Raw genomic sequence first — 17156 nt, 5'->3', positions numbered from 1 at the left:
CATCCTTTCAATTCGGTATAACATCAAAGGCACTGTTACAAACAATTGTAGATGTAGCTGATATGAGAAATGTAGAATTAATCTCCAGTTTATGGCCTGATTCCAGATATGTTATTGGCACTTCCTATTAATATAGAATAAATTACTGATGTTGGCCAAAGTCACTCTCTGATATTGATTCAGGTATAAAAACTATTAATGCAAAACCAAATGAAAGGGCTCTCAGAATAGGTAGAATTAATGTCACAATGAGCATTAATGGTTTGCATGTTAGTGACTATTTCTAGCTCATCGGAGCACTGTAATTCCTCCGCCATTGAGGAAGTGGCCCTCTTGTTTAAAAAAAAATAAAAATAAAATTGAATTCTAGAGAAGTGTTGGTTGTTCTTCTTCTGCCTTTGGTTTGGAGGTCGACATTATTAATCATGAGTCTCTTCTTCTTATGAATAGAAACATTGGAGACTCAGTTATTTCATCTGCTTGGGAGATTACATTTGCTGTGGAACTTGGTTTCTCTAGCCCCTTCCAGAAATTCCAGACCAGTTTATGGATGAAGAAAAAAGGCACATCTGTCTATCCTTTAGAATAAAGGGTTAGGTATGAATAGTTTCCGAGGCTGCTCCTGACATTCCATTCTTTTAAGGCTGCTATTTTTGACAGCTAAAGGATGGTATGGATTTTGTTGAGATCCTTATATGTGGTTAGAAATGTCCAAAGAACAAAGTTGGGGAGCCTCCATGGTTTGGAACATGAGGTGGGAACCAATTATCTTTGAATGTCTAAAGTTAGATTTCTATGAGGGTTAGAAACATAGAAACATAGAATATAGGTGCAGGGGGAGGCCATTCGGCCCTTCGAGCCAGCACCGCCATTCATTGTGATCATGGCTGATCGTCCCCTATCAATAACCCGTGCCTGCCTTCTCCCCATATCCCTTGACTCCACTAGCCCCTAGAGCTCTATCTAACTCTCTCTTAAATCCATCCAGTGACTTGGCCTCCACTGCCCTCTGGGGCAGGGAATTCCATAAATTCACAACTCTCTGGGTGAAAACGTTTTTTCTCACCTCAGTCTTAAATGACCTCCCCTTTATTCTAAGACTGTGGCCCCTGGTTCTGGACTCGCCCAACACTGGGAACATTTTTCCTGCATCTAGCTTGTCCAGTCCTTTTATAATTTTATATGTTCTGGTTGAAGGCACTAAAAGATGTCCCTTCCTTTCATCACAATGTGGGCTACTGGAGCACAAGTTGGAATGTCATTGAGTCCCTTCTACATCAGTTAATTAAATGAGGCAGGTTCTCTTATTTCAAGTAACCCCTGCATTCTCTATCTCTTCACCACTCCCTCCCCCACTAGTCATCCAGCCAGTTCCACTGTTCGCATCCATATATTCCTTCATTATCACCTCTTCCACATCCAACATAGAAACGTAGAAAATAGGTGCAGGAGTAGGCCATTCAGCCCTTCGAGCCCGTCATTCAATATAATCATGGCGGATCATCCAAAATCAATACCCTGTTCTGGCTTTTTCCTTATCCCTTGATTCCCTTAGCCCTCAGAGCTAAATCTAACTCTCTTGAAAATCTAACTCTCTCTTGAATAGAAACATAGAAACATAGAAATTAGGTGCAGGAGTAGGCCATTCGGCCCTTCGAGCCTGCACCGCCATTCAATATGATCATGGCTGATCATCCAACTCAGTATCCCGTACCTGCCTTCTCTCCATACCCTCTGATCCCCTTAGCCACAAGGGCCACATCTAACTCCCTCTTAAATATAGCCAATGAACTGGCCTGGACTACCCTCTGTGGCAGAGAGTTCCAGAGATTCACCACTCTCTGTGTGAAAAAAGTTCTTCTCATCTCGGTTTTAAAGGATTTCCCCCTTATCCTTAAGCTGTGACCCCTTGTCCTGGACTTCCCCAACATCGGGAGCAATCTTCCTGCATCTAGCCTGTCCAACCCCTTAAGAATTTTATAAGTTTCTATAAGATCCCCTCTCAATCTCCTAAATTCTAGAGAGTATAAACCAAGTCTATCCAGTCTTTCTTCATAAGACAGTCCTGACATCCCAGGAATCAGTCTGGTGAACCTTCTCTGCACTCCCTCTATGGCAATAATGTCCTTCCTCAGATTTGGAGACCAAAACTGTACGCAATACTCCAGGTGTGGTCTCACCAAGACCCTGTACAACTGCAGTAGAACCTCCCTGCTCCTATACTCAAATCCTTTTGCTATGAAAGCTAACATACCATTCGCTTTCTTCACTGCCTGCTGCACCTGCATGCCTACTTTCAATGACTGGTGTACCATGACACCCAGGTCTCGCTGCATCTCCCCTTTTCCTAGTCGGCCACCATTTAGATAATAGTCTGCTTTCCTGTTTTTGCCACCAAAATGGATAACCTCACATTTATCCACATTATACTGCATCTGCCAAACATGGACCATTGTGCCCTCCACCTTTCATTGGTCATCGGTGCCAGCTCTGATTTGTTCTGAATCTTTTCTTACCTTTGGTTTCTCACCCACCTGACTCTCAGTCTGAAGAAGTGTCTCGATTTGAAATGTCACCTATTCCTTTTCTCCAGAGATGTTGCCTGACTCGCTGAGTTACTCCAGCAAGTTGTGTCTATCCTTGAGGCAGGTAATATCCTTGTAAGTACTGGGCAGCTAACCTCTTGTGTTAATTCCCATCTCTTACAATATTGGGAAAAACTCAGTGGCTTCCACTGGATGTTTTGCTTTGCTGTAACTCTACTGTAATAATAGCATCTCAAACATCAGACTTAATGAGCCAAACATTTATTTTTCATTAGCAATTAGTATTTTGTAAGAAGCCGGGATTTCACTATGATCACTGACCATCATGGATTACCAAAAAAATGAAGACTGTACATTCAGTCCTTGATCTATCCTGTGTTTGATAATCTGATCTACTGCTATGGCTGAGTTAACACATTTGGTCTTAATGGGGCTCATTTTAAAGAAATTAGTTCAATCAAAACTCTGTTGTTCATTCCTGATCAGTAAATTTTAAGCTGTAACTCCATACTGAAATGTGTCGCCGTAGTCAGGGTGATATACGGAAGCACTTATCTACAAAATTACCAGTGGAAATATAGATGATAGACAAAAAATGCTGGAGGAACTTAGTGGGACAGGCAGCATCTCTGTGGGGAAGGAATGGGTGATGTTTCGAGCCGAGACCCTTCTTCAACTCGAAACGTCACCCATTCCTCCTCCAAAGAGATGCTGCCTGTCCCGCTGATTCCCTGCTCAGCATTTTGTGTCTATCTTCAGTGTAAACCAGAATCTACAGTTCCTTCACCTACAGTGGAAATATAGAAATGCCTTTCCAAAACATTGTTAAAATTGGGCCAGTTGAATGCTTGGCTAACAATTTTTGTTCGGCAAAGTTATTGGAAATTAGGTGATACAAAACCAGTGGAGAAACACCCATGGCTAGGGTTAGGGTTAGGTCTGGAAGAAACAGGGAAGCAAGTTCAATGGGCTGAATTATCTACTTTGGTTCCTGTATGTTTGTCTGCAGTTACTGAAGGTAACTGCATAGAACTGGTATAATCTACGTATCATCACAGGTAAGTAATTTCGAGGGAGGAGTGAGAAAACTGGGGAAATAAAAATAAATGTAAATAACAGTTCTGGAACTAATGGCGTTTCAGGCTCAAGGATATAGGACTCAATTGCAAAAGTGATCTGATTATGTGTAATATAATTACGGAGATCAGTCTAAATGGTGCACCTGGTATCGAAGTCATAATGAAACTGCATATAAATACTGCATTTACAAGTTTAAATACAAACGTCTTTCCCTCAGTAATACAATATTTTACAAACGTATGATTATAGAATTAAAGCAAATTCAAGTGTTTTTGAAATATTAAAATATGGGAGACATAAGACAGATGCTGGTGTCTGGAGCAACAAACAAAGTACTGGAGGAATTCAACAAGTCAGGCAGTATCTGCAAAGGGAAATGGACAGTCGGTATTGAGTTGGGAGTCTTCATCTGGCTCACACCCGAAGCATCATCTGCGGGTTTCCCACCACGGATGCTGCCTGACCTGCTGAGTCCTTCCAGCAGAATGTAAGTTTATTAGAATACAGGATCTATCCTGATTGAAGGGAAACACTTGGGCTAGAATTGTGCAGCGATATTTATAAACCATAACTTATTAGAGTCACAGAGTCATTCAGCGTGGAAACAGGTACTTTGGCTCAACTTGCTCATGCCGACCAACATGCCCCATCTATACCAGTCCAACCTGCCTGCATTTGGCCCATAACCCTCCAAACCTATCCTATCCATGTACCTGTCTGAATGATTCTTAAACATTGCGATAGTACCTGCCTCGTTCCATACATCACCCTTTGTGTAAAAAAAGTTATCTCTCAGGTTCCTTTTACATCTTTGCCCCCATCCGAAATTTCCCCCCTCACCTTAAAAATCAATCATTATTGAATTATTTGATTACAGTAACTGAAATTGATATATTTTTGTTTATTTTAGAGATACAGCTTGGCAACAGGCCCTTCGGCCCACTGAGTCCGCACAGACCAGCGATTCCCGCATACTAACTCTATCCTACACACACTAAGGCCAATTTACAAATTTACAAGTTAATTAGCCTATAAACCTAACGTCTTTGGAATGTGGGAGAAATCCAGAGCACCCGGAGAAAACCTACAGTATGTAGGTCACGGGGAATATGTACAAACTCCGTACAGACAGCACCTGTAGTCAGGATAGAATCAGGGTCTCTGGAGCTGTAAGGCAGCAACTCTACCCATGCACCACCATGCTGCCCTCTTGCTATCCGGTGAGAACGGCCAGGGATATCGGGCCTCCGTAGAGGCAATTGCGGTGGCCTCAATAGGCCTGACTTTGGGGTGAACATGGGGTGGGGACTGGACATTGTGCCTTCCCCCACAGTGCTATCCACTGTGGGGGGATGATTTTTTTGTCTAATTGTAGTCCTGTAGGTCTGTGTCCAAGATGGCTGCCGTGAAGGGAGAGTGGACGCTGGCGCGCTTTGGCTGCCGCTGCTCTCTCTTCACATTGTGTTTTTGATTTTCTGTTTTTGGATTGAATTCTGTTTTTAATTTGTGTCACTGTGATGTCTTTATTACTTGTTATATTCCGATTATATGTTTTTATTCCGATTACTATGTAAGGTGTCCTTGAGATGTCTGAAAGGCGCCCATTAAATAAAATGTATTATTATTATTATTATTATTACATCATTTTCATCATCCATGCCCTGCTTCAGATTGCCTAGAGTGCAATTCTTGCAATGTACTTGAAACATGCCTTAATTGAAAGTTGTTTTTAGTTAATTGGCTGCAGTGTCTTTAAACTGAACTGGCACCTAGGTTAAAGCTCTATGATGATAAACCCATAACTGTTCCAGAAAATTTACTGTTCAATCTGCTGAATATTTCAGATGCATAAATTGTGGCATGCTTCACATTCTGCACATTTACGGTAACTGCTGTGGAAGATTCAACAATCTTACTTTATTCTGAAAAACAAAAAGGTCTGTAAACACATTGATCAGTTACGAAGTAGGTTTTCAAAAACGAAACTATGTACAGGGTAAGAAAGTGTAAAAAAATATTTAACTCTGTTTTTAGTTGAACAGATATTAAATATTAATACACTGATTCTCAATGCCTTAAGTCATAACAAGTTATTTAAATAAAAAACTGTTCATGCTTAATATTAGTTTCTTTAGAGGATAGAGTTCCAAAATAGACCTTCAATAGATTAGCTATAATGTGGTGATTGTAATAAAAAGTGATGATGCAATGGATGTTCTGTAGTTAGATTACATCAATTAAATGATGTTCTTAGTTTGGAGATACAGCATGGAACAAAGGCCCTTCGGTCTACCACATCCACACAGACCATCGATGACCCATTCACACTAGTTCCGTTATCCCACTTTTGCATCCACTCCCTGCACATTTGGATGATTTACAGAGGCCAATTAACATGTCTTTGGGATGTGGGAGGAAACCGGAGCACTTGGAGGAAACTCACTTAGTCACAGGGAGAACGTGCAAACTCCACACCGACAGCACCAGAGGTCAGGATTGAACCCCGGTTTCTGGCGCAGTGAGACAACAGCTCTACCAGCTGCACCACTGTATTATATCTTGATTGTTTTTGCTTAATAAGAACAAATCTATTGACCTTACACACGTTAAAATGCATACCGAAGAAAAGTAAATGCACATCAAAAGCATCATTGCAAGAAATGCTTTTCATTGTGGCAATTGTGCTGAAATATTATACAAACTGTACATACTCTTCACATCCACTTTCATTCAATGCTTTAAGGTGGCTGACGATTTCTAAAGATAGAGCTGATGTTTACATTTGTCACAAATACACTGGCATTTTGGAGTGTCACAAGCTATTGATACTTACAGGACTTTTAAATTGTAGAGACCAGTAAAAACCTCAACGGGAATCTGTGCTAGGTGATTTCCGGACAGCCGTCTGCAAGAGAAACAAAAATATAGACATGTGTATTTAATCTAGGTAAAATAATTCACTGTGAAAACAGTCAATTGGTACCAGTAGAAGCACAAAAGCATTACTAGTAATGTAATACTAGGAACAGGTGTGCAAGTTAACTGTTACCAGATTGCAATAAGTTGCATGATATTTTAACAAAGGATAAGAAGAGATTTGTACATAATATCTAATTAGTAATTAATGATTCTTCATGGTTGAAGGTATTTAACTAAATGCACACTAACTAAAGATCTCCAAATTATTATTTTAGAAAATTCGCATTTTGCTTCAGGTGACGCAAGTGAACTATCTTAGAATAATCTATACATAATACCAGGGTCAATATTTGCCTGAAGATGTCTTTGTATAAAACTTTCAGTAAATACTTCCTTTGTAATGTTATTCCCCTGCAAATAATCAAGGGCTTTTACCTTTACTATTGCCAAAAGCAATGTCGAAAAGTTGGGTCAATTTAACTTTCAGTAGATGCCTAAACTGTGTCACTTGCTGGCAATCTTCCACAACACACACGGTGAAGACAGGTGCATGAGAAAGGGTTGCTCTTAAGGTTCTTTGTTCAAAAAGAACCTTTGGGAGACAAGTTCAAATCCAGTTGGAATCTCTGGTGACTTCAAGGAAGTTATTGACATTGAAACAAAAAAATCTGCCCAGCGTTTATTGCTGATTAAGTTATAAACCATGCTTTGAATGCTCGTTGGGATAGTTAGTTTTGACATTAAACATTTTTTTAATCCAGAGAATTTCAGGGATTATACTCATTTTATTATGGAAACACTCAAACCAATTTTTAATTCAGGTCAATAATAGGTGACGTTTTGGACGATAATGGAGAGAGGGGAGGGGTGGGAAGGCAGGAGCAACTGATTGATTGAAAAATACAGCATGGAAGTAGGCCCTTCAGCCCAGCGAGTCCACGTCAACCATCAATTACCTATTCACACCCGTTTCAATGTTATCGTACTTTCACATCCATTCCCTGCAGATTAGGAGCAGTTATTTTTTCAGAGGCCAATTAACTTACAAACCTGCATGTCTTTGAGATGTGGGAGGAAACCGGAGCACCCAGAGAAAACCTACACAATCGCAGGGAGAACGTGCAAACTCCACACAGACAGAACCCAAGGTCAGGATCGAACCCCGGTCTGTGGTGCTGTGAGGCAACAACTCTACTGGCAGTACCACTGCGTCGCCTTTCTCTCCAATTCCCAACACAACACTCTGTTAATCGTCGAATGGTTGTGTAAGGGCAGAGCCAGGTTCATGTGTTATGATAGGATTAACCAAGTTCCAAATTGCTCAGGGAAGTTAAAGACCATAGTCAGATCATCAGCTTGACAAGATGAGATTCTTCCCACTAGGCAATGCTTGTGGACTGTAAATACATTTCTAATAACAGTTTTCTACCGATATAACCGATTGTATTGTGTAGGAAGGAACTGCAGATGCTGATTTATACTGAAGATAGATACAAAATGCTGGAGTAACTCAACAGGTCAGGCAGCATCACTGGAAAAAATCTCTGGGGACTCACCCAAAATGTCACCTATTCCTTTTGTGTGTTTAACCGATTGCATTTCTCTGTGACCTGTGTCTATAATGTATGTTACAGGCAGTGCATCTCTTTGTTTGTGTTGATAGGACATAACGTAATCTCTAATAAGTTAAGTGCCATTATTTCATTTACTGGCCACATGACACATATGTTTATTAAATAGAAACATAGAAACATAGAAAATAGATGCAGAAGTAGGCCTTTCAGCCCTTCGATCCAGTACCGCCATTCAATATGATCATGGCTGATCATCCAAAATCAGTACCCCATTCCTGCTTTCTCCCCCATAATCCCTTGATTCCATTACAGTATATCTAATTCTCTTTGGAATACATCCGGTTAATTGGCCTCTACCGCCTTCTGTGGTGGAGAATTCCACAGATTCACAACTCTCTGGGTGAAAAGGTTTTTCCTCATCTCAATCCTAAATGGCCTACCCCTTATTCTTAAACTGTAACCCCTGGTTCTGGACTCCTCCAACATCGGGAACATTTTTCCTGCATCTAGCCTGTCCAATCCCTTAAGAATTTTATGTTTCTATAAGATCCCCTCATCCTCTAAATTCCATTGAATGTAAGCCCATTTGATCCATTATTAAACCAGCGTACCAACATTTATCTGTCTACAAAGAATGCATTGGGTTACAGGCACACGTTACACTATATGGAACAATTTAAATAAGTTACATTTTCAATTCAATCTTTATGCAAAGACACATAGCAACGTTTAAATTATGTAATTTGCAAGGGTGCTGTTTATATGCACCAATTGTATACATTTCACTGGCAATCACAAAAACATTCACAAAATTAAAGACAAAGATTTGTGAAACATACCCCAGGCATGGATAGTTCCAATGAAAACCTCATTATAATGATAATGCATCTTGGGTGGTGCAACTACAAAATCCAGCTGTGATAACTGACAGGTCATAGAAATCACATGAAGGAACAATTACCCTCGTGCTACAGTCTACCACTGAAGCACTAAATCCAAGTTAAAAGGAATATTATTCGTGCCGAAATTGATATACAGGTCCACCACTGGCATCCTTGGTTCCAGAGCTTTTCCAGAACTTCCAGTTGTGCCAGACTGACAGACGTCACGGCCTACGAGAGAAGTCAAACAAACCGTACTGGAACGGTCCACCAGATACCAGCCCGTAAATTTGGCCTCAGAAGTTGGTTATGGGAATGGATCTGCCGGCTTTGTCCGAGCCAGAGTTGCCACCCACAGCCCGGCCACGGGGGGCAAATTCAATCCGCTGATATGCTGTGGAAGTCCAGATGAGATTGAGATCGGACGCCTCACCCCCTGACCCGGTTGCTCTTTCATAATTATGTCTGGATTAAAGGAGGTGCCCTGCCACCAGTTGCAGGAAACTCGGTGATGGACACCTGTATCAGACTTCATTTGTGGTACATCTAAGTCCACCAGCATTAAAAGCTTGCATCCACGTGTGACATTACACAGCTACTTGGATAAAACGCTAAGAGGGAGGTGAATTATACCTTTTCAACTCTGACAATAGATGAATCTAATGATATTCACAAAATGCTGGAATAACTCAACGGGTCAGGCAGCATCTCTGGAGAAAAGGGATAGGTGATGTTTCAAAGATGCTGCCTGATCCACTGTATTACTCCAGCATTTAGTGTCTATCTTTGCTATGAACCAACATCTGCATTTCCTTTTTATTACCATAGATTCATCTAAACTGGGACTGAATATGATACTTCCGTTGATAGACACAAAATGCTGCAGTAACTCACCGGGACAGGCAGCATCTCTGGATAGGAGGAATGGGTGACATTTCGGGTCAAGACCCTTCTTCAGATTGAAGAAAGGACTCGACCCGAAACGTCATCCATTCCTTCTATACAGAGATGCTGCCTGTCCCAGTGAGTTACTCCAGCATTTTATGTCTATCTTCAATGTAACTAGCATCTGCAGTTCCTTCGTGCACGTATGACATCTCTGGTGATGCGTGGATTAATGCCTCCCACACCAGGCAATACATTATTTATCAATCAGTCAGAGAAACTTACCTGAAAATTTTACTGAATGAAAAGGTAATACAGGAATCATATCGGTAGAAATTAGGAAATGCAGATGCTGATTTATACCAAAGGTAGACACAAAGCTGGAGGAACTCAACGGGTCAGGCAGCATCTCTGGAGACAAAGGATGGGTGACGTTTCGGGTCGGAACCCATCCTTCATCTCCAGAGATTCTGCCTGGCCATTGGAGTTACTCCAGCACTGTGTGTCCACCTTTATCATAAATATATGTTTTAAGAACCGGGGATTCTCCCTCTTTGACATTTTTACTTTCATGAAATTCCTACACAAACAGCATGCATTAAGTAAGTTTATTCTCCTGAATTTCCACAGAACGTTGTTAAAATTGTTTTTAAAAAAGGGCAATTATCAGTACGCCATCAGATTATTTCCCATTCTCAAGGGTTCCCTTTCACAGTATCCCAATAAATAACCACACAATTCATAATAGTAAAAAATAAATAAAATGCTGGGGGAAATCGGAGGGTCAGGTAGCATCTCTGGACAACATGGATGGGTGATGTTTTGGGAGGAGCTCCTTCTTTAGACTCTGTGCTGATCAGACTTTAGATTCATAGTTATTTTTATTAGTATAGGTGTTTAATATACAGTATTATGGAACATTGAAATAGAACAATACAGCAAAGGAAGGCTTTACCTCACCACTTATTCATGCCAGGCAGGATGTAAATCTAATGTAAAGCTAATCTGCTTTCACGCAGTCCCTCTATTTCCTGCTTGTGCATGTGTTTATCTAAATGTCTATTAAATATGCTTGGCACATCTCCTTTAAACTGTCTCCATCTCACCTTAACACTATTTGAAGTTTCAATCATAGAATAGAAACAGGTCCTTCAGCTCACTTGCCCGCACTAACCAATATGTCTCATCTACAGCAGTCCCACCTGCCTGCATTTGGCCCACATCCCTCTAAACCTATCCTATCAATGTATCTGTCCAAATGTTTCTTAAATGGTGCGATAGTACCGGTCCCAACTACAGTGGCTTGCAAAAGTTTTCATACCCCTTGAACTTTTCCACATTTTGTCACGTTACAACCACAAACGTAAATGTATTTTATTTGGATTTTATGTGATAGACCAACACAAAGTGGTGCATAATTGTGAAATGGAAGGAAAATGATACATGGTTTTCAAATGTTTTTACAAATAAAAAACTGAAAAGTGTGGCGTGCAAAAGTATTCAGCCCCCCTGAGTCAATACTTTGTAGAACCACCTTTCGCTGCAATTACAGTTGCAAGTCTTTTGGGGTATGTTTCTACCAGCTTTGCACATCTAGAGACTGAAATTTTTGCCCATTCTTCTTTGCAAAATAGCTCAAGCTCAGTCAGATTGGATGGAGAGCGTCTGTGAACAGCAATTTCCTGTCTTGCCAGAGATTCGCAATTGGATTTAGGTCCGGACTTTGACTGGGCCATTCTAACACATTAATATGCTTTGATCTAAACCATTCCATTGTAGCTCTGGCTGTATGTTTAGGGTCGTTGTCCTGCTGGAAGGTGAACCTCCGCCCCAGTCTCAAGTCTTTTGCAGACTCTAACAGGTTTTCTTCCAAGATTGCCCTGTATTTGACTAAATCCATCTTCCCATCAACTCTGACCAGCTTCCCTGTCCCTGCTGAAGAAAAGCATCCCCACAGCATGATGCTGCCACCACCATGTTTCACAGTGGGGATGGTGTGTTCAGGGTGATGTGCAGTGTTAGTTTTCCGCCACACATAGCGTTTTGCATTTAGGCCAAAAACTTCAATTTTGGTCTCATCTGACCAGAGCACCTTCCTCCACATGTTTGCTGTGTCCCCCACATGGCTTGTGGCAAACTGCAAACAGGACTTCTTATGGCTTTTTTTCAACAATGGCTTTCTTCTTGCCACTCTTCCATAAAGGCCCGATTTGTGGAGTGCACGACTAATAGTTGTCCTGTGGACAGATTCTCCCACCTGAGCTGTGGATCTCTGCAGCTCCTCCAGAGTTACCATGGGCCTCTTGGCTGCTTCTCTGATCAATGCTCTCCTTGCCCGGCCTGTCAGTTTAGGTGGACGGCCATGTCTTGGTAGGTTTGCAGTTGTGCCATACTCTTTCCATTTTCAGATGATGGATTGAACAGTGCTCCGTGAGATGTTCAAAGCTTGGGATATTTTTTTATAACCTAACCCTGCTTTAAACCTCTCCACAACTTTATCCCTGACCTGTCTGGTGTGTTCCTTGGGCTTCATGATGCTGTTTGTTCACTAATTTTCTCTAACAAACCTCTGAGGCCTTCACAGAACAGCTGTATTTAGACTGAGATTAGATTACACACAAGTGGACTCTATTTACTAATTAGGTGACTTCTGAAGGCAATTGGTTGCACTGGATTTTATTTAGGGGTATCAGAGTAAAGGGGGCTGAATACTTTTGCACGCCACACTTTTCAGTTTTTTATTTGTAAAAAAATTTGAAAACCATATATCGTTTTCCTTCCACTTCACAATTATGCGCCACTTTGTGTTGGTCTATCACATAAAATCCCAATAAAATACATTTACGTTTGTGGTTGTAACGTGACAAAATGTGGAAAAGTTCAAGGGGTATGAAAACCGTTGCAAGCCACTGTACATCCTCCGGCAGCTCGTTCCATACACCCATCACCCTTTGCGTGAAAAAGTTACCCCTCAGGTTCCCACAAATTTTTCACCCCTTCACCTCATCTCACCGCACCTCACCTGGGAAAAAAACTCTGGCTGCACCTCATCAATTGACATCCTTTTATCAGGTCACCGTTCAGCTTCTAACCTTCCAGCAAAAGCAATCCACATTTTGTCCCACCTCTCTTTGTAACTAATACAGTCCAATCTCGGCAACATTCTAGTAAACCTCCTCTGTCTTCTTTTCTCCCATCCTTCCTATGGTGTGGTGACCTGAACTTCAAATGCAGCTTAACAAAAGTTTTAAACTGCTGCAACATAATTTCTTGTATTTTTCTTCAATGCTCCGATTGACGAGGGTAGGCATACTGTACCCCTTGTGTAGAAAGGAACTGCAGATGCTGGTATATACCAAAGAATGCCCCAAAATGCTGGAGTAACTCAGTGGGTCAGGCAGTCTTGATCACCCTAACCAGTTGTGTTGCCACTTTCTGGAAGGTTTAAACTTTCAGACTTTTGACTTTAGAGATACAGCACGGAAACCAGGTCCTTCGGCCCACTGGGTCATGCCGACCAGCGATAACCTCGTACACCAGCACTATCCTACACACGAGAGACAATTAATAAGTTACAGGCGCCAAGTAATCTACAAACCTGCACATCTTTGGAGTGTGTGAGGAAACCGGAGCATCCGGAGAAAACCCAGGGATCACAGGGAGAACGTGCAAACTCTGTACAAACAGCACCCGAAGTCAGGATCGAACCCAGTGCTATAAGGTAGCAACTCTACTGCTGCGCCATGTGCCACCCTTGTACTTGTGATGCACTTGTACCCCACGTTCCCTCCATACATCATTGCTGCTAAGATTCTTGCCATTTATAATGTGTATTTCCAGTCAAGTGTAAATGGTCACTGAAGGGTTACAAATTTCATATTATACTTTTTCTTAAATTACCTATTGACAATACTATCAGAGTCCTGTGATTTTCAAAGACCATAAATATATATTGCACCGTGAGTACTATAAACACTACCTTCCATAATCCGGATTCTTGCGACACTGTTATAATGTGACGATGTTCTGAAAGTATAATTATTGACTGAATTTGGAATAAATTAATGACTGGGATCAATTGTAAAGATAAAATTGTGCACCATCAGTTATATTTTGTTAATTTGGAGGTGCGGCAAAAGTTTAGGCATGATTTTCCTTCAAAGGTATCTTTCTTACACATACAAAAATTACATTAAAAGAGATTAGTAGCACAGCATAAGCCATTTCCTGTGAAAAATATGATTAATATTCTTAAATGCTGAGCTTTCTGAAAAAACATCATCATTGTCATCGTTGAAAATATTACGAACTGCTAAGAGACGTCCCGAGCTCCGACGTACCCGCTACGTACATTCTACGTACTTACCACGAGTTTGATTTTTTTTTAAACTCGGGTGAGCTCTTGGGTAAACTCGTATAGTGGGACAGGCCCTTTAGTCACTATATAAGTTAACTTGCGGGTGCCATACCACTTGAATATTGACCATCAACCCTGCATCCACCCACCCAACCATGATCGTGTGCTGAATTCCACTCCTGACCTCAAGATAGCCCTTCTCCAAATCCTAATACAATCTTTTTCAATCCACACCATAGCCTACTCTATTCTATACTGAGTAAACAAGTTGGAAGCTCATGTTGCAGTTGTATGAGACATTGGGGAGGCCGCATTTAGTGTATTGTGTTCAGTTCTGGGCACCATGTTATAGGAAAGAGATTGTCAAGCTTGAAAAGGTTCAGAGAAGATTTACGAGCATGTTGCCAAGACTAGAGGGTCTGAGCTATAGGGAGAGGTTGAATAGGCTGGGTCTCTGTTCCTTGGAGGATAGGAGGATGAGGGGTGATCTTATACAGGTGTATAAAATCATGAGAGGTATACATTGGGTAGATGCACAGAGTCTCTTGCTCAGAGGCGGAGAATCAAGGACCAGATGACATGAACCTATGTGTGAAGGTGAAGGGGATAAGATTTAATAGGTTTTTCACACAAAGGGTGGTGGGTGTATGGAACAAGCTGCCAGAGGAGGTAGTTGAGGCTGGGACTATCCCAGCATTTAAGAAACAGTTAGACAGGTACATGGATAGGACAAGTTTGGAGGGATGTGGACGTAATGCAGGCAGGTGGGACTAGTGTAGCTGGGACATGTTGGTCGGTGTGGGCAAGTTGGGCTGAAGAGCCTGTTGCCACACTGTATCACTCTATGACTCCATGACTCTTCTCCCCCTTTCCAGCATTAACTGAATTAACTTATATGTGTCATACAATTTCTCGAAGATAGACACAAAGTGCAGGTTACTCCAGCACTTTGTGTCTATCTTCGGTGTGAACCAACATCTGCAGTTCCTTCCTAAACATACAATTTCTAGATCATTACTTATTTTCAATGGAAAAAAAATAATGAAAGTACAAGTGAGAATAACTTAATTTATTTCTTTAAACAAGTGTCAAAACAATTACAAGAGTAAAACGGATGCCTTTCTTTATTCTTCTGCAAAATGTATTCTTGCAAAATGCGCACGTCCTTTTAGTGAATCTTTGCTCCCTACTACTATAGATTTGGGTTTGCACAATCACTCCAATCCAGTCAGGTTCCTGTAAAGGTTTATTGAATAGTTGCAGAAATCTATGACCTGATTATTCAGTAACTATTCCAATGATTGCACTTGAACCCTGCAAACTCCAGAAACAAAGAATTGCAGATTATACCAAAGATAGACACAAAGTGCTGGAGTAACACAACGGGTCAGGCAGCATCTCTGGAGAAAATAGATGGGCAACGTTTCAGGTCGGGACCCTTCTGCAGACTGAAAGTATGGGTTGGGAGGAAGGTGAAGAGCTGGAGGTGATAATGGACCTCCAGGTCAGCCAGAGATACTGTTTGACCCATTGAGTTGCTAGAGAACTTTGTGTCTATCTTTACTGCAAACTCTAGCCTAGTTTCTGGGAAAATGTGAAGTAAAATTGGACTGGTTTTCCTCCCTGTAGTCTTCAATATTTTATAGATCGTAGTTGTGTGTTCATCTGAGATTATTTGGCAGCGTGATCCATGGAAAATGAATACTCAATGAACCAAATAAACATCCTTGAAGAAAGTGGTTGATTACCACATATGTTTGCTTTCAGCAAAAGCAACTGGAATCAATTTCATGAATAAAATATGACAGGAAAGAACACTCACAATGACCAATTTTTCATAGGGCAAGACAATATGCTAACCAGTAACACTGATTAATGTTTGGTTAATTTTGTACTTTTCATAACTTATTAGTTTATGTGGATTGACATTCGTTGATGCTCTACAACATTGTCACGCACGTGCATTCAGAATTCTTTAACTGTGAGATAATACAGTAATAAAGGCTGCAGCACTCTGTGATGTTTTTGGGAGATTACTGGCAAAAGTCCAAACATGTCAAGTTTCTTCAGTAATACGCCCCGAGTCCTAAAACAACAGATATTTTAAAACTACATGTCCAATGTAAAAAAATGCTATTAATAATGCTAAATTAAAAATCTTTTTCGTGACTCATGTTCAAAATAAGATTGTTTATCACATAGAAACATAGAAACATAGAAAATAGGTGCAGGAGGAAGCCATTCGGCCCTTCAAGCCAGCACCGCCATTCATTGTGATCATGGCTGATCGTCCCCAATCAATAACTTCATGCCTACCTTCTCCCCATATCCCTTAATTCCACTAGCCCCTAGAATTCTATCTAACTCTTCCTTAAATCCATCCAGTGATTTGGCCTCCACTGCCCTCTGTGGCAGGGAATTCCACAAATTCACAACTCTCTGGGTGAAAAAGTTTTTTCTCACCTCCGTCTTAAATGGTCTCCCCTTTATTCTAAGACTGTGGCCCCTGGTTCTTGGCTCGCCCAACATTGAGAACATTTTTCCTGCATCTAGCTTGTCCAGTCCATTTATAATTTTATATGTTTCTATGAGATCCGACCTCATCCTTCTAAACTCCAGTGAATACAAGCCTAGTCTTTTCAATCTTTCCTCATATGACAGTCCCGCCATCCTAGGTATCACTCTCGTGAACCTAAGCTGCACTGCCTCAATCACAGGAATGTCCTTCCTCAAATTAGGAGACCAAAACTGTACACAATACTCTAGATGTGGTCTTACCTCTTTACTCCTATACTGAAATCCTCTTGTTAAGAAGGCCATTAGCTTTCTTCACTGCCTGCTGTACCTACACGCCAACTTTCAATGACTGGTGTACAAGGACACCCAGGTCTCGCTGCACCTCCCCCTTACCTAA

At 41.1% G+C, this 17156-nt stretch overlaps 1 protein-coding gene across 1 annotated transcript in view; it reads right to left on the bottom strand.

Moving 5' to 3' along the window:
* lgr6 (leucine rich repeat containing G protein-coupled receptor 6) overlaps nt 1-17156 on the bottom strand; it is a 274970-nt gene that overhangs the window by 111384 nt on the left and 146430 nt on the right. The window contains exon 3 of the mRNA XM_033042482.1: nt 6460-6531. Coding sequence (XP_032898373.1) covers nt 6460-6531 — 72 coding nt within the window. The remainder of the gene's footprint in view (nt 1-6459; nt 6532-17156) is intronic.

The sequence above is a fragment of the Amblyraja radiata genome, chromosome 24 (assembly GCF_010909765.2).
Source record: "Amblyraja radiata isolate CabotCenter1 chromosome 24, sAmbRad1.1.pri, whole genome shotgun sequence".
Lineage (NCBI taxonomy): Eukaryota > Metazoa > Chordata > Chondrichthyes > Rajiformes > Rajidae > Amblyraja > Amblyraja radiata.
Note: the sequence above shows the minus strand (reverse complement) of the source record. Positions and strands in the feature narration are given on the sequence as shown.